This window comes from Hippocampus guttulatus, chromosome 3 (assembly GCF_054856545.1).
Source record: "Hippocampus guttulatus isolate MCC_2025c chromosome 3, RoL_Hgut_1.0, whole genome shotgun sequence".
Lineage (NCBI taxonomy): Eukaryota > Metazoa > Chordata > Actinopteri > Syngnathiformes > Syngnathidae > Hippocampus > Hippocampus guttulatus.
In genome coordinates this window covers 21,208,779-21,230,773 of record NC_141263.1, presented here as the reverse complement: position 1 = coordinate 21,230,773, position 21,995 = coordinate 21,208,779, and the positions used below count along the sequence as shown (strand labels likewise).

At 42.0% G+C, this 21,995-nt stretch overlaps 1 protein-coding gene across 3 annotated transcripts in view; it reads right to left on the bottom strand.

The window, feature by feature from the left end:
* celf6 (CUGBP Elav-like family member 6) overlaps window positions 1–19,636 on the bottom strand; it is a 154,740-nt gene extending 135,104 nt beyond the window's left edge. For all 3 annotated transcript variants that reach the window (XM_086107419.1, XM_086107420.1, XM_086107421.1), the window contains exons 1-2: window positions 19,349–19,636; window positions 7,718–7,800 (exon numbers count right to left, since the gene is read on the bottom strand). In XM_086107419.1, coding sequence (XP_085963545.1) covers window positions 7,718–7,800; window positions 19,349–19,601 — 336 coding nt within the window. In that variant the 5' untranslated portion in view covers window positions 19,602–19,636. The remainder of the gene's footprint in view (window positions 1–7,717; window positions 7,801–19,348) is intronic.
* Window positions 19,637–21,995: the final 2,359 nt, after the last annotated feature.

Here is a 21,995-nt window from a genome sequence, read left to right as displayed (position 1 = left end):
GAATCTCAAATAGAAAGTGCTTTTTTTTTTCTTTTTTTTTATTGGCATATTTCTTGCAAACCGGCTGGTCTTGCTGCAGTACAGGCTTTGATTTTTAATTGGTTGAGGACGTGGACTCTCGCAGCTGGCAGCCCGGCTTAGAAGCAGCGGCCCAGCCCAAGCGAAAGTAGAGTTAAAAAAACTTTGAAGCGTTCCTTCCTGGAAGGATGACAGCACCGGCACCCTCATTTCCATTCCGTGCTATTTGTCAGCTTTCTCCCCACTCTTCCTCTCTCGCTCTCTCTGTGAAGCAGGGATGTTAACAATGCTGTCCCCCCTACATTTACCAGTTCTGCCTCATTACAGCTAAAGAAGCGGCTAAATTAGTGCAGGAGAGCGTGCACCTGTCAGCAAGGGGAAGAGAGGGTGGCGACGAAGGGGAGAGAAGGTAAAGGGAACGCTTACTTTAACACGCTTATTAACCAAACTCGTCCGGCTTCTCATCTTCCAGCGTCTGCTTCATTACTGGCGACGTTTCTACAGGAGAGGCAATATTTGCTGACCGATCAAAACTGTCTGGCCCAGTTTTTTTTTTTTTTATTATTATCTTGAAAGATTTAGTCGATAATCCCTTCTTAATTTGTCCCCGTGGTCATTTCGGGGGGGGGGGGGGGGGGTCGGTCTCATAAGCGCAGGGTAAGAACTTGTCATAAATTAACCTGCTGCGACCCCGCTTCTTTATGCAAAGGACATTACATGCGGGCTTTTCTATCTCGCAATCAGAATCCCTTTTAATATTTTAATACCAGTACAGTACAGCACAAAATTGATATGATTCGTGGATAATATAAGAGAACCTGACAATGATCTGCATTATAAAGAAAAGATGTTATAAGAAGTAAGTAAGCCTGCCTGCATTCATACAGTTCTCTTTCCAGTCTTGATCAAGCTAGGAAGCAAAACCTGAGGCTCCGCGCTAAACTTCATCTTAAAAACACAAACCCATTGAAAAGCAAGCAAATTAACTCAAATTAGAGTGTTCAATTAACCTCCGATGCATATCTTTGAAATGTGGGAGGAAAGCGGATAACCCGGAGAAAACCCACGCAGGCACGGGAAGAATATCCAAACGCCACACAGGAGGTGGGGAGCCCGGAATCGAGCCCCAGACTCCTGCACTGTGAGGCGGATGTGCTCATTTTTATTTGCAAATAAACATAAATGGCTCCTTGGTTTTATAAATAATATACATTGTTTATGAATATAATAATTAACATTCGGGGACCTCATACAGCTACACTGTTTTGTGGGTCTTTCTCTGGAAGCTCGAATGTGCTGCGATCCAGTAACGATTTGTGGATTTGCAAAAGTACTCTAGTCAGATTAGTAAAATGAGAAAAGCAGCGCGTTAGGTTAGTTTTTGGCTTCAAAAAAATTATTTATTAGGGTAACACGTTACTCTCTAATTCGTTACAGGCATCACTGCCCATAAGGTGCAAAAAGTTGACAGAATGGGGCTCGATATTGTCTCCAGTTCAAGAAATCTTGAGCCTCACGGCCGTTAACGCCTCTTGCTGTCCCTGTTGTCTGTCCAGTACTTTGGGCCTGCCACATTTACTGTGTGCCTCTAAAAAGTTTTTGTCATAAAAAAAGGAAACGCTCTCGCCCATGTCCGCATGCCCGCCTCTTTGTCAGGATTACCATTTAACACTCTCCAAGGTTGAAAATCCCATCAGATGGAACAAAATTAATTCCTGCACAAAAAAGATAGGCCACCGGCCACATAACGGGGGACAATGCTGAGTTCGTACTGCAATTGTGAGTCCATTTGCTCCCGAAATAGGCGGAATGGCTCTGCACAGCACAGTGGCAGAGTAAATGCCTTCATCCCGCCGGGATAAGAAAGACAATAGGCCATTTTAATTTCTTTTCTAAAGCGGACAGTAGAAGGAAAATGATACCGAATTAATTGATGATTAGGAGAGCACTGGGATCGTTCTCGCATCCAGTTTCTCAATGTTTTTTGGGGGTTCTTTTTGTTTTTGTTTTTTTAAACTGGACCTTTTGTACCATAATTGCCACTGCTCAGGGGATTTGGGGGTGGAATAATCTCACACTCAGGACAAATTGATCAGCAGCAACACAATTAGTCCCATAAAAGGATACATAAAGGAACTGTGGTGTCCAAGTAAAAAGGAAAAATGATTCTGCTGGAGCTCTGTGTAAAACCTGGACGCCTGTAGACAAGAAACCTGAAACTGTGTGTGTTTCATTGTGTTAAGTCATGCATGGAATAGCAAAATGTAGCACTTTCAGATAAACTCAATCGATCAAGAAAATGTTTTAACACTTCTATTCAAATTCTGATAAAACACCTCCCATAAGACAAGATGAATGACATCAATCACTTTTGAAATTGCATTTGAACCTACCTGTGAAGTTGTTTACTTGCACCGGGTCAGAAATTTTATATCCACCAATCAGTACATTCAGTACTTATTCACTTCTGTGTGGCTTATGTTCCTTATTTTCAAAGAAAAAAAATACAATGACATTTGCAAATAGCACGCATGCCAACAGCTCGTCAGCAAGTGCACATGATTACAGGAGCTGTGCATGGGACGACACGTGCCCAATCTCCTCATGACCTCGTTTTCGTATGATGCATACATGAGTCAATCTTTGGAATTTTTCATGGTGGGGGGGATGGGGGGAGGTGGCGCATGGCAAGAATTTGTGACACATTTCCCCCTGCAGTGTGCTCATTTGGCCGTTTCCTCATCAGCACAGCAGACAGGTGCTGCTTTTACTCCACCCGCCCCCAGCCTTCCACCCCAAAAAAGATATTGCAACTCTACATATATGAGAACTCAACAACACACTACACAGTGTGTGTAGTCAGGAGAGGGGGTAGGAGTAAAAGCAGAAGAGATATTGTGGAAGGAGGAAGATAAACAAAGAGAAGTCAACGTGTGCATTTTTTTCTTTTTTTTTTTTACCCTCCAACATTATAATTGGCTTTTGGGCTTCACTCGCACCCAATTAGCATGCTTGTTACACGCAAACACTGGCAACTAATTGGCCCGAGAGGAGAGAGTGGCGTGGCCCCCGAGAGGAGAGCGCAGCATTCATTTGAAGATTAGCTCCTCCAATGTCAGGAGGGTGTTTGGCAAACACTTGTAACTAACATTTCAGTTCAGCAGCAACTGCAAATATTAGTCACACTTCCGTGCCGCCTTTATGGCTAGATGGCGTTGCGAATGAGAGGATATGATTGTTGTAGAATGTTTGGGCAATCAAACAGGAATTGGCCCTTACTTTGCGGGGGGAAATAAACTTCAAACATGTCAAATGGGTTTTCGTCAAAGCATTTTGTTTATCAATCAAATACACCTGTTGATATGGATCTCACTGAAACGTGCATCATGTCATTCATGTAGATCACCAAGAAGAATTACGAAGTTTGCTCAATCAGTGTTCGTGCCCTTGTGATTACTTTAATTAAAAATAATAATAAACTATACTTTTCGGGATATACTCACCAACATCGATGTAAAGATTTTCATGTCAAGCAACACTGTAATTAAAACACTGATTGTAGACGTGCACATACATACTGTATACCGAGATATCATAACCCACCATCGGTAGTGCTGCTACAAAGACTAATAGGTGAGACTGCCCCAATGGCAACATGAACAGCAACCGAACAACAAATATGATTGTTATATAGAGTAGAATGAGCAATCAAAGATAAAGTATGTAGGCCTTAAGATGGACCTGGGGGGAACACCATGTCATGTTTTCTTAAATTGAATTAAAAGACAAATTCAAGATACACATATGCCCCAAAATTAGTTTAATAATCTAAGCCACAGATGGGGCAATTTAAAGGCTGGAGGGGGCCCCAAATTTTCATCGGTTCAACATGGGGTGGGGGGGGGGGGGTGGTGTAGTACCACACACTCACCAGATATCTGACAAAAATGATATTTATAAGCACAAAATACACGCTCATGATACTTCATTTTTCATAATACAATTCTCAATGCATGTATAAAAAAAATCTACTGTCAAAGGGTATGAAGCAAACGACAAAATAACCATGTTTCCTAGTGCATAAAAATTACCATTCAAGGACGGCACAAACTGCTGAACGAGACATCGACATAAATGCAATAACCGATGTTGTGCATTTATTTCCACAAAAAAAGTTAAACTCACTCAAAATGTTAATGCTATTGGCGTACTTTGTTTCTCCTGCGTGTCATTCCAATGCCGAAAATAAATATTCAGCCGATTCAGGTAGTATAAAGCAGAATAAGACCCGGTGTAAGCTGTCTGACATTTAGTGGTGAATGGGGATATTACAAATTAAAACTACATTTACTTTCAATTTTGGGGAAAAATATTTGGGGGTGGGGGGAATATTCAACAAAAGGTGGTGGGTTGGTGAATTAATCAAGGGGCCACTCAGATGTCTGTCGTAGTGACCAGTCCATGTTTCTGCTGTCATAAATGACGAGAGAGATTGCCCCATGACTACATGAGCAATGACTAAATGTCAGAATATAATTGTTGTGTGTGAATGCATTTGAGCACTAGAACTGACTTTGAAGCACTGCAGTCTTCAAAATTGTCAGAGTGCTTTCTTAAATGACTAGTCTGTGGTGCAGCTTGATTGAGATATGAGACCGCCCCGCCCAATACTGCATGAAGGGTGAGCGCCAGCTAATGCAGTCAGACGATGCAGAAAAGTGGGAAAACGCAGTGTATACTACACTCTGTTGAATGCATTTATTATTTATTCAACGCTGCTCATGCTATTTACTGCTATTTGCTGCTATTTACAAACAATTCATCAAGAAACGCTAATGAAGTTTTCTGCAAGAGAAGCAGCATCATTCCCTCTTGTGCGACTCCCGCAACTCTGCGAGATTATGTAAATAAGATAAATTAAATAAGAGTGAATTAAGGAAAACGTGAACATTCTCAGCCAGTGCAGCGATGATGTAATAATCGTGACTTCCTGTGAATTTGAGCACACATGTACACAAGCATGCACACACATTCGCACACATGCACACCCACGTGGTCTATATTTCTGCTTATTTTCCATCTCAGCTTGGCCCAAAGTTGCCTCGAATGCTCTGAGAGGTGTGCAAAGTGCTCATAAGAATATAGCGCCGTGTGTGGAAAAGTGTGAAAGATATTAATTCAAGCAGACCTGTTATAGAAGGTCAACGTGTAAATGAGTGTAAATGTGATGAGGCAAACTTGTTTTAAATAAGACTATGAGGACATTTTTAGGTTACATTCAGTGGCTTGTTTCAAACCATACTAAAAATATTATTGGATGAGGAAATTTTGACATTTAGCTGCATGAATATGACCCTATACTTTGCTGCATTGTAAAAAGGGTATGCATGATACCATTTTAGGCAAGACTCGGAAGGAAAGACAATTGGTGTACATCATGTAACTTTTCAAAAACATGAAGAGAAAACATTTTTGACTGCATTATTTGTACCTAACATACCCCAAAAATGCCCCATTCACACTGTTTTCCCAGCAGATTGTTGCATGGAAGGTATAAAAGTAGAGCTGGCACTTATTATTTTATTTTGCCACGCTATTGGACCTTAGCGAACCTTAGATAACCCGAGGAAAAGGGTCCTAAGATATATGTATCATTTAGATTGATAGATACAGTTAACAAACATCTATTTCTGCACATTTGTTGATGCTCCGGTCTTGCATAAATCAGTCAAGTAGCATCCTAGCCTAAACCGGCTAACTAACACCATCCATCCATCCATTGTCTGATCCGCTTAATCCTCACAAGGGTCGCGGGGGGTGCTGGAGCCTATCCCAACTGTCTTCGGGCAGTAGGCGGGGGACACCCTGAACCGGTTGCCAGCCAATCGCAGGGCACACACAGACGAACAACCATCCACGCTCATACTAGCACCCAGGGACAATTTAGAGTGTTCAATCAGCCTGCCATGCATATTTTTGGACTGTGGTAGGAAACCGGAGTACCCGGAGAAAACCCACGCAGGCACGGGGAGAACACGCAAACTCCACACAGGGAGGCCGGAGCTGGAATTGAACCCAGTAACTCTGCACTGTGAGGTTGACGCGCTAACCACTGGGCCACCGGGATGCCCCTAACTAACACTTAACCATGAAAACGTTCAACTTCCATAGTGAAGGATAGAATCGAGTTGCCAATAAGACTTAAATCACATCTGGTTATTTTCATTTCATAAGACATTCAATGAAAGGCGGCAGTGTGAGTGGGGGGTGGGGGGTAGGCTTTTGTGTTGCCTGACAACCACACGCTCACCCTCACACACACTCACACTCACACACACACACACACACACACATAGACTCAATCATGCTCTGTAAGGAGAAGCCACCGAAGCACCGACCATCTCAAAGCATCAGGCCATGACAATAACAATCATGCTTGCCTAGAAGGCCTCTTGTCTTTTCTCCTCATGTTTATGGCCTTATTTTTACAGCACACACACACATTGAGAAGGACAGGACATCTTTATTAGCCCTCAGTGCACAGCCTGGGCTCCGCACAAGATTGCAGGACTGACCCCTCACTGTGCTCTGTACAGGGCCAATGTTTACCCAACGCCGGCAGAGCGGGCCATTAACCTCTTTTGAGATAGAAGACAAACAAGAGTGTCCCATCTTGAGGCCAATAAAGACACAAACCATCACGATAATCATCTCATTATTAAGCCACATGGGGTGGGGAGATGGTGCAGCAGCGAGCCGCTGTCCCTGCACCCTCCAGGGGGGGCTCTTCATCTGCGGGTTGAAGTACAGTACCTGCGATACGCCGCTGAGTGCAAACGTGACTAACCCAAAAGCAGGAGGGAGACGAAGGCCCTTCCCAAGACCATCAAACACCTCTGGCCCCCTTCTTTGCACACAGTTCTTTTTGGTCCCCAACCTCCTCCAGCCCCCTGGTGGTTTAATATCCTGCAGCTCTGATTCAAGCCCTAACCTGGCAGGGAGGCTAAAGGGGATGGGCTGGGGAGGGATTGTGTGTGTGTGGGGGGGGGGGGGGGGGATCTTCTCCTTTAGGACCCACGGGCATAATTCAATCACACTTCAATAATTCCCCTGATGTGATGTACTCGCACATGGAGTGCAGACACACAACCTGCATCGAAGGCCTCCTCCTGGGCAGGCTTTAAGAGGCGCCCAGCATCAGGCCTGTTTTTTTTTCTTCTTTTATTTCTTTTATTTTTTTATTTTTTTCCAACCTGTGCTTCTTTTGTCTGACAGGCATTACTTGAATTGGGAAAAAGTTATCCATTTGCTGAAGGCAGGACAAAGAGAGGAAATAAATGACAACTTGTACAAAAACAGCAGATGGCGATATCCACGGTTAAAATGATTGTTTATACTTACTGTTTGATTATATGTGATAATGAGAGAGGGATTCCTCAAGGCAATTAGCGTTTTTGCGGCTGCCATATTGTGAGAGGACGTGGGGAAGGACGGATGTTATGAAACAGCGCTGATCAAATATCTTCACTCAGGTGATTTAGTGTAACAAGATCCCACAAGGTGAGATAGGCCGCTCCTACTTATGAGTGGGAGACAGGTTGATGTCTATGTCGGTCGCCATGCCAACCTGCTCAACCAGGGACTCTGGGAGGGCTTCGGCCCGAGATTCACGGACGATAAGATGGGAGGATCAACTTACCCCTGGCAGAGTCTTCTGTTCATGGAGGGCGCTCTGGGCTTTCAGTGCTGACTCTCTGGCACAGTATGTTAGAAAGGCACATCCTGCAAAGAAAAAAAAGATGTGAATCCGCCATTCTAAATACCTGTAATGTAGGGAAAAAAAACTAAACGCAGCTGCTGCAGAAATCCCGTAGGAATTCTGTGCATTGGACAATGTTTCTTAATACAGGCACACTGTACATTGAAGCATAGTAATGCAAAGGGAATTGTTTTTTGTTTGTTTGTTTTTTGTATTTTTGTTCTGAGCGATTCTTGGGTGTTTTTAGTTGTGGTTCGGGGCCACATGACCCGTGCAACTGAGACCAAGCTTTCTGACGCTGCACATTTTTCATTAAAAAAATTCATAAACAAGGCAGGGGTGTGCATCTCCAAGAGATAATTTGTATCTCTATACATGTGGCACAGTGGGATTCAAGAACAGTACGGTATTTCTTTTTCATTGAGATTATGATTCGATTTGATATAATACAGCTGTAACCTTTGTCACAAGGCTCAATTTTCAGCCCCTCATAACTTCATATAATGTGAAGCTATATTTCTTAATGCTAGACTGGGTCAAGCCAGATGTGGCTTTTTCCCCCCTCCCTTTGTAGTTTGAAACGCGTGAGTTCTTATTAAAATAAGTAAATAAATAAATAAAAACAGTGATGACATGGAAATTGCATCATCTCTGGAGACTTCTAAGCAAAAAAAAAAAAGTTGCAGGAGGTAAACATGCACGGATAAGCAGGGCGCTAACAAATGGGCGACAGCTTCCGTCAGGAAGCGTGTCATGTGTGTTGGGTGCACAGCTGACAGTGGGTGACCCCATTCAGCTCCAGGTTTTGCACCGTGCGGCATAATTTCCCATTACTACATGTCACAGTGGCTGCCAAGCATTCCCACGAGAGTAGAAGAAGCACAACACACACACACACACACACACACTCACACACACACACACGCACACACGGTGATGATAACCCGCTCACAGCACATGGTCGCCCCTGAAGCCGAGCAATTGGCACCCGGCCAAGAGTACTCCCTTTTCATGACAACCTTCACCATCTACCAGGCACTTAGTCGGGAGGGAAAAAAAATCACCCCGGAGACACTGATGAAACGGCATGCCGTACGAGCAAAGCGGAAAAAGTTTGGGAGCCACCCGGGGACAGGGAAACACTGTTCATCCTCCTCTATGTTACAAAACCATGAGTTGAGGCCTCGGGTGGAGCTGGGGTGGGCGTGTCAGCGCCAAGGGAGGCGATTCCCGGATGTCTTGGTGTCACATGCGGTTAACTTTGACAAACACTTGCAATAATAAGATGATTGGAAACGCATCAGAGGACGCGTCTCACTTGAGGGGTGGGGATTCACCCCGGGAATAACAAACATCCCCATTAATATCAGTGTGCCATGCCGATGAGGTGATTCACATGATGATCACTGACTAAAAAAAAAGAATGCCGGCTCGCTCAAAAAGCTCAAAAAGACCAATAATGCACCACAAATTTTAAGATCTCTTGAAATGATGAGGAAGCGGCCGTCTTGCTTCATTTTTAGTCGAGTGTGATCCAAAATCAGGTCAGCTTCAGGTGCCAGTTTGTAGTTTGCATGTCTGCTTCACAGTTATGAGTCTCAGGGGGCAAAAATAATTTGGGGGTTTTCATCACAGTTGGTTTCATTCACGTTTTGTTTTTAAAATTCAGTAATTAATTTTTAGTGTAGGTTTGTCCAGTTTTTACTAGTCTTTTTCATTTTTGGAAAATGTTCTATTTTTATTAGTTGTAGTATTAGTTTTAGTTTGGACACAACGGGAATAAGCGCAATACCAAATGGCTGTATGACCCAAAATCTGTCGGATTCTTGTGGCTAATGCCCAAAAATAAATAAATAAAAGCATCTGAAAAGCCAAGTCAAGTCAAGTCAACTGTATTTATAGAGCACTACATGGAGCAATTTAACATGCACAATAAACAGTAAGACAAATCGGTAATAAAGGCGGTAGAAAGCACCAAACAGTAAAACCAAGAACAAATCTAAGTCATGCTGAGTCGAATGCCAAAGAATACAAGTGAGTTTTGAGGAGCGTTGAGAAGTGAAGATCATTTCATTGAATCATTTGTTCAGCAGTGACCAAAAGACTTAAAAATTCAACATTTAATTCAAAAGTGATGGAATTGTTGCCCTTCCATAACAGTCGAAGAAAATTTTAAGATTCTTTAGAAATGGAATGAAGTTGTCCAGAAAACTCATTTGACCTTTGAACTCCTTCCTCAAGTGGCCTAAATCGGATTTCCTCTGACATACAGAAATTTGTTTTTTCACCAGTGATGGAAACTTCCTTTGTTAATTCCCCCTCTTGCCCCCCTCAAAAAGGGGATCATTCTCAGAAATGGTGCCATGATCTTTGTTCAAATCCTGCTCGAGGCTTGAAAACTGAATGCTCCACTTTCAAACATCACTATTAAAAAAAAAACATGTCATGATTTTTGTCCCGCGGGGAAAAATATTCAAAATCAATTTGTTTCTAATTTTGGGCCAAACTGCAGAAAAGTGTGAAATATATCATTGGTGAGTTGGTAGAAAAGTAACAGACATACCCTTTAGCTCCATTTACTTCAAAGCGCTGGATTTGATCCAAAATCAATTCAGTTATGATTTGAATCTTGATCATCTTCATTAAAAATGCAAAGCACTCTTGATTGAATCAAGAATGGCAATTCCTGACCGTTCCATCACAAAGCATGTCCATTATTACCCGTATTCTCGCACCTGTTGTGTCATTTTGATGTCTTGTATGAAGTATTTACATTGTCAGACCATCTGCAAGGCTCCCGGTGAGATTTGTGTCAATTATGTACTGTGGTTCTGGTTCTGGTATCTTAAACCCAAAGGACTATGATTGAGCGAGCTTGTTTTGGGAAGCTATGGGAGGAGAAGAGACATTTAAGTGGAGTACGGCAGCTGGTGGCAGGTTGTCGCTGTCAGCGTAAAACGTGCGAATTGACTAATGACGATGCCTCCGCGACAACATGACGCGAAGGGAAAAAATCTGCGAGGCAAATATGTATCCAATGGTGACAATATATTTATTGTGGAAAGGTCACATCTGGCTGTCAGTGTGTTTCCTATTGAAGTTGTGCTTCTCTTTTTGTCTTTAATCAGATTTAATATCAGTGAATTCCTGCTCTGATAAGAAAAAAATGGATGGTTTGAGTCATACGAAAACCCTGTGTTCTAACCTGACATTGCATATGTTGCGATTAAATTTTCTGAAATTCTTGCACATTTACAAAAAAATAATCGCATCATGTTCGAAAGAATTCAAGTGTGATTTGAAGTGCTTGCTCTGACCTGCAATATCACGAAAAGATTGGATTAGGCATTTGCGATACAGGTATAGTGCATATTTTTAAAAAAGCATTTTGAGGTTGACTTCCACCTCAAGTATACAACCGATGTAAAGCGCTTTTTTGCAGCTGTTGTGTAAGTTGTGTTGCACTCTGCACTTTTCCTGATTCATCGGTGCAACTTGGAGACAACTTGCTCACTTCCAAGATGGCTGCACTGTTAAAATCTGGCTTCACCTCTTGCAAAGACAGCCCAGAAAGTGAAGTTGACAAAGTGAGTAGTGCTTTAGCATGCACGGGGTGCCAGCGCACCTACAAGTCAGTAGCATATAAATGAATGTTATTTACCTCGGGTGAAACATTGATCGACTTGACGGGGAGGAGGAGAGGACTTAGACCACTATTACACTCAACTTGTTTTTAAATTGAACTAATTGAAATCAATAATTAAAGTATGGTATATATAATACTACAATATTGTGACATTAAAATGAAGTATTCAGCGCAGGTAATCATTGCCATATGACTTCAGCACAATCCTTGCTTTTTCTTTTTCGTATGTATTTCATGTCACTCGTGAAAGCGTTTGTTGTTCTTGATTCCAAACTAAAACTATCACTTAATTACACAAGTATACGGTGCTGCCACCCACCGAATGCAGTAAAAAGCAATATTTCATGTCAATATTTAAAGTTTGTGAAGCAATTAGATGTGGAAGTTGGCCCAGTTAAATGGACAAAGGCTGGGAAATGAGGGAAATAAAGTGTGGCGGCTGTGATGAGCAGGTTAAGTGGGGTGGGGGACAATTTACATTTCCATCATTCCAACAAAAGTCCCACAAATTCCATTTCACAAGCAAAAGTAGTTCCAACAAAATGTGTGTGATTACTTTAAAACTTTCAGTCATAATAGCTTGTTTGTCAAAACGGTAACCAAGCATGAGCTCCCAATTACATCCACGCCGACATCGTAATTATATTGTATGTATTTTTTTTCGGAAGGACAGCAGGTGTTCCTAATTGAAAAGATACTGGAACACATTGATATAAAATCGAAGTTTGTTCAGACTGGCATAACGGATAATGGCCAATTTGTTTGGCTTTCTACAATGATCATCCGAGTGGACAAGATGATGCAAATGAAAGCACGAGAAAGGATGCATGGATTTTGTATCAAGTCTGTTTGGCATAAGTGTATGTTAAAGAAGACCATTTAATGCAGTTCCTCAATGTTTAAATCCCACTTGCTTCATCCGAATGCGTCTTAGATTATGAATTGTCGCCCACTTTACACACCCTATCTCTTGCCTTGCTGAAATTAGCTACACCCTACCCCATACTTTTTATTTTGTTAATTTACAATACAGGAGTTGAGGGGCAACCAAGCATCTTTTACAGTGTGTGGACTTTAAAATGAAAGCAAGCACCCAAAAACACGATCAGAGCATTTTTCACTCATGGAAAAACTGTTTTGCATGTAGTACTACACTGTGTGTACAAATACTAGTCTTCCCCTCCACCGCATCGACAACTTTACCGGGCAATCAAGTATATGTGCCACTGATTAGAGGTTACTGTTGTTAACCAAAGCGAAACTTCTCATCCAGCAAAACGCGATTCAGCTTTGCCTACCTTGTGGCTTTGACATAAAAGCAGGGGGGTGTCACACTGGTAAAGCATTTCTGCATGACGGTGCCTTTTCATTAAACAAAGTTCAGGCAATATAGTCCAGCAGCTCACTCGGACCGCACAGTCCCTAATATTTTTAACCAATTTAGCATCACACCCCCCCCCCCCCCACCCGCCCCTTTGTCGAGTTAGTTAATGTGATTCAAATTTAAGAGCAATCAGGCAAAATCTCAAGGATCAGTTCATCTTGGAAGGACCCCTGGGAAGACCAGAATTAAAATTTGACTTGAATGTGGGTTTTTTTTGTTTTGCTTTCATAATTCCCTCATAAAAGTAGTCAAATATTTATTCCTGTAAGACCTTAATGAATGTTAAAACGTGAGTTACAGTAGATTGGTTTTAAGATGCTGACACATGAAGGTCTGATCACAACAGAGTAGTGTTCTGTGAAAAAAAAAAAGATACATTAACTGGAGGTCGCAGAGGTTCCACTTTCCATAGATGTGCCTTTTCACATCTTTTCTTGTCATCTTTCTCTGTCCTTTCCCAGCTGTTCTATATCCAAGTTGCGAAGGAAACAGCATATTCAACCAACCAATCAATCAGTTTCTTGTTTGTTTGGTTGATTGCTTTGGTCGGCCGGTTGGTTGGTTGTTAAACTAGCTTTCGAGACACATATTGAAAAAAGATGAAGGCATGAGCTGATAGTATTAGTCAGGAGAAATCAGCACTTTGGCTTTCCAGCATGTTGTAGATCAGCGATGGGAAACTGGTGGCCCACGGGCCTAATGCGGCCTAAGACCACACTGAGAGTGGCCCCATGGTGAATGTAAAAAAAACAAAAAATGAAGATGGTTTTTTTTTGTGTGTTGTTTTTGTTTTTTTTTACGTAGTTTACAGTTGGTATCCCACCGTTGAACACTGTATTAACTGTATTTTTCCTCAAACGGCCCTGAATGACAAGTGGCCGCTGAGATCCAGACATTGGCAAGACATTGCAGCCTCGCCCATGGATTGTTTTTACGTCCTCCGGTCTCGAACAAGCAGTTTCGGCCATTCGCACGCAAGCTGTCTGGTTCACATGCAATTTGCTTAACTACAACAGCATAGGGCCAGCGTTCTGTCAAACCCCAAATCAAAAAGTAGCACCAACAAAACATTCCGTGTCATGTTTTTTTGAAAGGTGATATTTTATTAATGGTCGGCACTGGAACGCCTGTGAGGGTTTTATGTTCTCGGTGTATTTCTAGGCTGAACCTCCAATGAGCGCAGAGAATGGATGAGGACATTTAGTCTCTCTTTGTATCTGCTCCCCCTGTGCTGTGCGGTGCGTCTCCTCTCAGCATCGCAGACGGATTGATAAATAACGCTACTCAAGCAAAGGATTTGCCCCCCGCCATCATTCAGCATGTCTGAGCGGAGCACACAGGCTCCGTTGCTGACACTAAGTGTTATGATAATGTAGTGCCGGGCCAAAATGATGGATGTTAAACAGCGCGACCTGGGCTGACGAGCACCATGCCCTCCCGTAGTGTGAAGTCAACCCATCCAAGCCTCCACAGCTCGGAGTTATTTGAAATTACCTGACAACAAAAACACACTCGCATTGGCTTGAAACATTGTCGCGACAACTACTGAAAAAAACTATTTGATTTTTGGTTGCACATGATTAAAATGTGTGAAAAAAATCCCTATTTTTTAAGAAAACAGAAGAAAATGACATCCGCACATTTTAATCATGTGCACCCAAAGGATTATCTGTTTTCAGTGAATAAACATTTACCCACTTCAACCAAGACATCTAGTGGTGATTGGTGGCATTACAACTTAAAACCATAGTCGATATCTGCATATTCGAAGTTTGGCACCCACAGATTTGCATATTCGCAGATTTTTTTGACAGGTTTGTTTTTCAGTATTTTTTTCATATCTTCGATCATCTATACAACTATGACCCAGTCTTGCCCTATGTATGGGTGACGCACTATCGGTGACATAGCGTTGAAAATGACTCCACAGCATTGACTTTATCATGTCCGCTTTTGCACACCATACCCATTCGAAGGTCCATGTTGGTCAAGGCCGTAGCCGACTGCTGTATTTGGTACTGAGGAATGCTTAAAAGGCACCGCAGGGGGGTATCAAAAACAAGTCCGAAAAACTAGTCTGCCAATGCTGGGCCCACTGACGTAGCACGGAGCAGTCAGGTCATGGAACATTTCAAAAGAAGAAGAAAGAAAATACAGCAGTCGTAACAGTAGTTATAAATGTTTAAAAATATCTGAATTTTAGAGTTGTTTTGAGTCCTGACAGCGTTGGCTGTCACGACGCCTTTGTCACCTAATGCTTCAGACGCCCTACCCCGTTAGCTGTTCAAGAGTTCATGTCGGTCATGGCCATAATACAGCAAGAAAGGATCAGCAAGTGAAATGCAGTTGCGCAAGTGTGCACACCAACCTATGATAAGAATGTGGCTGTGTTCAGAACTAACCAATCACACTCAACTCAAGTTAAATTGGACTTTGATTGGCCTCTGATCTAGTAGGCGTTTCATTTGGGGGGATGGCGGGAGGGGCTTTCTGCTAGAAGCATCAGTGCTAACAGCAACTTTTATTTGGAACTGTTCAGAATTCCTTCCAGTTTGTCTGAGGTCCCAGTTGCAGCTGATGAAACCCAGCAATAACGCATGATGCATTCACAGCCGTGTTCCACCCTGGAGCAATAAAAAGGATAAAAATACAATTGTCTTTTGTTTTTCATCTGAATTCTAGAGTCCCAACAAGTGATTTGATGATGAGGTCTTGAAGGGTTAAAAAAATGGGTGGCACAACATTTCAAAAGAACCAAAAAAAAAAATAGAATACTGAACACCACTGCGAGACAGTGAATGTATACTCATTACAGAAGGTCTAAATACAAACTGTATTCTACAAGTGGCATTGATTTTATCCAATGAGAGCTTGTGCCTGTCCCTGAGAGGGCGCCCCACCCTTGGGGCGACACAGCTGCTTATTCACCTCACCTGCTTTGGTTTCCTTTAATGGCACTAATCCCATTTTCTTGCATTCTGCTTGGGTCTGTAAGACCACATGAACATGTGTTACATGGGCACAATCTCATCCCTGTAATGCATTGGTGAAATCTCATTAAAAGTGCACACAAAGTGACTTTGAATCTCATACAGGACAGATCGGCAGGAATAAATGAATGCCTGCCTCAGAGCGGCCTCGGCTCGGGGGCGGGGGGGCTCCCGCTTTGGTCCGTCTTCGGAACAGGATTATCCCTCTCTTTCCGAGTCGGACCTCCCTCATCCTTGGTGTTGACATTCAGGGATGGCCGAGGACGGTGCGTCAACAACGGCAACAGGAGATATTGTTTTAATCGATCACAGCGGGAAAAGAGGTGGAGCAGGGGAGGAACGGGGTGGGGGGGGGGGGGGGGACTTTTCAAGGCTGCTTGAGCTGAACTCATCTCAATGCGATCGATAAGATCATGAACTGTAGCCACCGACTTATATATCATACGTAATTTGACAGTTTGCGCTGAGGGGATTCATTGTGAATATTAATGCCAATACTGATGTGTGAATGACTGACAAGTGGCCATTTTAGGCCAACAAACTACACTTGGGAACTGAAATGGACGCCTCACTATAAGTTCATGTCATTTCTCTTAGCCACTGAAACACTGGTAATAATACATATCATCTTACGTTAAACAGCTATATGCTAAACTTAACCCCCCCCACACACACACACACACGCACACATCCCGTGAAAAAAAGTCTCTATGGGACCAGCTCGAGATTTAAGGCAAATCAATATGAACATCTCATCTAAGTTATGTTAATAACTAAATGATAACCTGTCGGCTCAAAGCCGCATAGACATGAAGCTTTGACTTGAATCCAATGTGGCACGTAAGTTACGGGAAAGGAACTCCTTATAGCAGCTAACACGGATGGTACAAAGGTATTACTTGGCAGTACTGTGGACCTTGATTGGGGCAAGACGCCACATCTGGGTCCAAATGTCTACATGCAAAATAACTAAAGAAATGTACATGATCTATCAAAATAGAAAAGGTATTTTTAAGAAGTACTTTTACTTTGTATAAGTTCGAATGAAAAAATTCTTGAGTAGGGAATGAATAGTTTTGTGGCATTTTTGGGGGAAAAAAAAGCTTCTCATTCAAAAATCGGTTGAATTTTATGTCATGTCCTTGATGACTTATTCAGATAAGTAACTGCTTTAATTATTCATGTATTAGTGAAATAAAGTGGAATATATGGGCTCATTTTCCTTGAATTTACAATTATTTGTTTGAGTTATACAAGCATTAAAAAAAACATCCTGTAAGTTCATGATTTACTTTAATAAAGGTACATAATTACCAACAGGTAGAAGGTAGATGTCCTCAAGTCAGCATAAGAATTCGTATTGTATTTATTTCAGGGAAGCACTGGGATATTGATCAACTTGTGAAACATCTCACTGTAAGGCAGGAGAACCAAATTATTTCCCACCACCAACAAAGAGAGGTGGTGATTATATTGGAAAATTAGCATTTAAATCCAATGAAAATGGATTACAATCATATATAATTAACACAAATATAATTGAAAATTTGAGAAAAAGGAACAAGAGTAAGAAACACTCATGGGATGCACTACACTCATTTGTTGTTGTCCAAAAAATGCACTCATTCCATTTATCATGGCAGAAGACTTGCGTTGAACATATAGGAAAAGTGCAGAAAGCAATCAAAGTTCCGCCTAATGGACTTTAGACTTAATGGCTCCCTGTGCTTCGAAACAGTCTCGCACCCTCGCTTTTTGGTTATCATTAAGAAGTGATCGATCTCTGCGTAATCAGCGGCTTGTCGTCGTAATTAAGAGGTGATTACTGATCTCTCAGTCGGCGGGGACGGTGAGAGCAACGTGTCGCCGGTGTTTCGCAACACCGCATTGCCGAACAGTCAAGGTGCTGCGTAAAAGTCCTCAAACGGCGGCCAGTATGTTATCAGTTTAAGTAAAAGCCACACCCCAAATAGGCGCCTCCCGTTTCCCCATGAGGGTAAACAACAATCGCGAATCTCATTATCTCAGATGCTAAATTCCCACATACATGGACAAAGTTGCTAGCCAAAACAACAGCACTTACAGATATGTAAACAGGTATCTCTGATGAGTTCCTGTGTCGAACATTTTGTGTGATCGTATGTAAAGTTGAGAAAGCCTCTTTGACTACGATCTGATACCCAGCAGACTGATAGATACTCACTTCACCATGTCGTGTGCATCCGTGTTTGTGTTCAGTGAACTTACGTGACTTATTAGCCCTGCCCAGTCTGCCTTAATTATTGCCATTTCTTTGCCTTTTCCTCTCAACTGTAATAAAAGTAATCTTGCGTTATGTAGATATTATGATAGATGGTAACTCCACAAGGTTGTGTGTGTGTGTGTGTGTGTGTGTGTGTGTGTGTGTGTGTGTGTGTGTGTGTGTGTGTGTGTGTGTTCTTGTACTCACACAAGTGCAGGAATGTGTGTGTGTGTGTGTGTACAGGTTTATGTTTCGGGGTGTTTCACATCGTTTCAGCTCCAATCAGTCCACCTCATTTCTTGGTGTTTTAGCACAGTTAAATACATGGAAATCAAAGCATTTTTCCTTGTTGATGCCCTGACCCGCTAAGAGATGTTTCTACCATCTGCGGTTGAGTAAATGAACAACTCCGGTCATGATATGAGCAAATAGTGCCAATCCTCAAAAACGACTGGGTAGAAAGAAAGGGGGGAATATCTTTTTTCTTACAGTTTTTTCCAAACATTAATTAGACATGTTTTCATTTACTTATCGTTTTTATTCTTGCATCTTTATCATTTTTCCATCGCTTTATGACATGCAGCAGAAAGCAGACAAAGTGAAGCTAATTGAACCCCTCCTCCAAACCCCCTGCCCCAAAATGAGGGACATATTCATTGCTGCTTTACTACCATTATTCGGCATTATGGTAACTTGATTGCAATGACATAACTGTGACATTTGTATTATTATTATTTGGTTATACTGTATATCATCTACTTAATATGATATCCACCATGCAAAACACGTTCGTTGCGCGGATGTTTCCTGGGGGGAAGGTTGTAAGACCCCTGAATTAAAAGTTCACCCACCATCCATTTTGGACTCATTGTGCAGCGTGTGCGCATGTTAGTATGTCTTGTTTTTTTTTTTTAAAGGCTGTTCAGTGTCACCCCTGCCCTAAAAGTTTATCACCATCCATTCTTTTACGCACTGTATTTTGTGTTCTGTGTTGCGAAACCACATAAGACTCTCAGCAGGGTACCGCCCCCTTCCACGCTCATGATTGTCAATGTAAACACACACACACACACACACACACACAAAGGCGTGTGTAGTAGTTCCCTTCAAGTGCTTCTGCAATTAACATGCGCCAAACCACACGCACGTGTGAAATAGTTCGGTCCGCTCCCCACGTTCTCACCCCCCCCCCCACCTTAAAAAATAATGATAAAAAAAACAGAAACAAACAACAAAAAATGAGGTCATAGTTTTCTGTTTACACAGTTACGCCAAAGATAGCAAACAAGTAAAAGCGGCCAGAACCAACCTTTATGCATCCCGGTAAACCTGTCTTTCAGTACCGTGAGTTCGTAAATCTTGCCGAATTCCTCAAAGAGCGGTTTGAGGTCCTTCTCCTCCAGGTTGCGGGGGATCTGGCCGATAAAGAGCTTGATGGCGTCGTGGTCCTTCATGGGGATGGTGTTCTGACTACCGAGGCCGAGCCCGTTCATCCTGCCGCCGCTGTCCGTGGTGCTGAATCCATTCTCCCGCAGCACTCCGTTTGCACTGACTGTGGCCATCTTTCCTCAATGGGCCGCCGGCGGGGCTCGGCTCTCTCTCTCTCTCTCTCTCTCTCTCTCTCTCTCTCTCTCTCTCTCTCTCTCTTTCTCTCTCTCAGTCTTTCTCCCTCTCTGTCTCTCTCCCCCCTCCCTTTTTCTTTTCTTTTTTTTCTTACGTTCAACCCCCCCTTCTCATCCCCTCCCCTTCCCTGTCCTACTCCTCTTCCTCGTCGTTTTTCGTGTCGTCACTTTTACAAACAGACCCGGCCACCCACAGTCTCATTTGCATATAACAAGCGCCCGCCCCTGAGCCAATAGGAGAGCGGGAAGGCGTGGCAAGGGGCGGGGTATATCACTGAAGGCAAATCGTCGTGTACAGTATACTCCACTGCTTGTACATTGTCAATTTCCCTTTTAAATATACAATATGTAATACCTTTCTATTCATTTAGAAATGAATACATTTATTCATTTCATATTATTGGCTTAATAATAATGAGAGAGAGACAGAGAGAGACAGAGAGAGAGAGATAATAACGTGCATATAAAATAGTATCCGTTTTTTTATTTCACAATGCAATAAATACCAACTATACTAACTATAAACATGTCTATTTATTGAGACACCGTTTACATGTATTAATGTACAAATATTGAATGATTGATTTAAAAGGCTCCATTATGACAAATGGGTAAATAGTTGGATGAATCAATCATTGAATATATATATATATATATTGACATCTATACTGGCAGGCAGAAAGAAAGCCAATTGGTTGAAAAATATTTCACATGCCCGCGACCCAAGTGAAGATAAAGCGGTTCGGAAGATGAATGAATGAATGAATGAATATTTCACATGTTTATTATTATTAATATTATTTTGAGACAAATAAAGGTTTTCTTCTCTTATATTTCTTATATTATCTTATGACAGCCAATTGAGGCTTTTTTTCTGGAACAGACATTAAAAAGTAATATTTATTTTTTAATTGTGCACATTTTTCCAAAAATGTTGTTGCTTTGTTGACTTTAGTTGGTGTTTTACCCAGTATTATATATAATTTTCGTTGATTCACCTTTTCTAATATCCATAAACCATGTTATGATATTTGAAATCAACAATTGACTCGACCACCACAATTCTGAGAAGACCTAAATACACAATAACTCTTTTGGGGGGCTGGGGAGGGGGGATTTAATGTGACATTCTCTTGCAAAGACGGATCAATTGTTACCCAACCGACTAATTGAGTCACAACCCAGCAGATGTAATCCCCCTGAATAGCAAAAAGAAATGAAAATAAAGACAAAGGTCATGTGGCACACCAATTCATACAGTATACTTACGTACACTAGGGGAAAGACAGACATGTGTTTGGACCTCTTCAAGACTCAAGGTCAGCTCATAAATAACATCCCCGGAGGGTTTGAAGATACAGCGCATCACATTTTTAGAGGAGCGCTCCGGAATGTTATCACACAATAACTTGATGCTAACATGACTCCCACTGTACAGGGGTCACCGCTTTCAAGTGTCCATCCTATAAACTAAGTTTCACTCGCTTGCATTTAAGCTCGGCACTCCGTTTGTGGACCCTATACCCCCTGGAACCTGAGGCTCCTAGCTAATTCCATTCACATTGCTATCAACAAACCTGTCACTAAATAAACCTACTGATTCTTGAGAAAGTGGGTCTTCTTAAATAACTAGCTTGGGGAGCCTCATGGTATTTGGTTCCCTCCAATGAGTGCAGTAGATTGTAATAGTCACATAAAAAACAAAAAGTGTCATCATTCATTAAAATGAGCTGCTTCCCTTTTTAGATCCCTCCGGCAGCTCACTTGGGTAGCAAATTGGTGGGGCTGAATTTTTTAGTCCTCTCTGCATGTTCTTGTCATGGGGTGTAATTCAGTTATTTGCCATTGCTTCATGACATAACATGACCATGTTTATCCAAGCATATTTTTGCGGGCCAAACCTTGTGACAATTTGCGAAATTTTATATATTTCCAAAATCTATACTATTGATCAAGCAACATACATGTGTGTTATTTAACAGTTATTGACCAATAACAAAATGGCTTGCTTTATTTCAATGATGCGATGTTAATGGTTGAACAAAAATGATGTTTTGGGCTCGAATGAAAAAGTGATGAGTTTGGGGCTACCAGGATTCCAGTGTGGGCCACAGACTGTATGTGTCTCACTTCCATTTTACATGTGTGTGATTCAGTTCGATTCCAAACCTTTATTTAAATCCTGAGAGATCACTGCGGGCAAGACCTTGTTTTCAGTTCATGTCGAGAAAATTGTTCGTGAGGGATGGATGATATAAACCTGCACGTGACCTGTCGGTGTGCGTGTGCAAGCCGCACATGGAGAAGCGTCATAATTAGCACAGTCGGGGATGT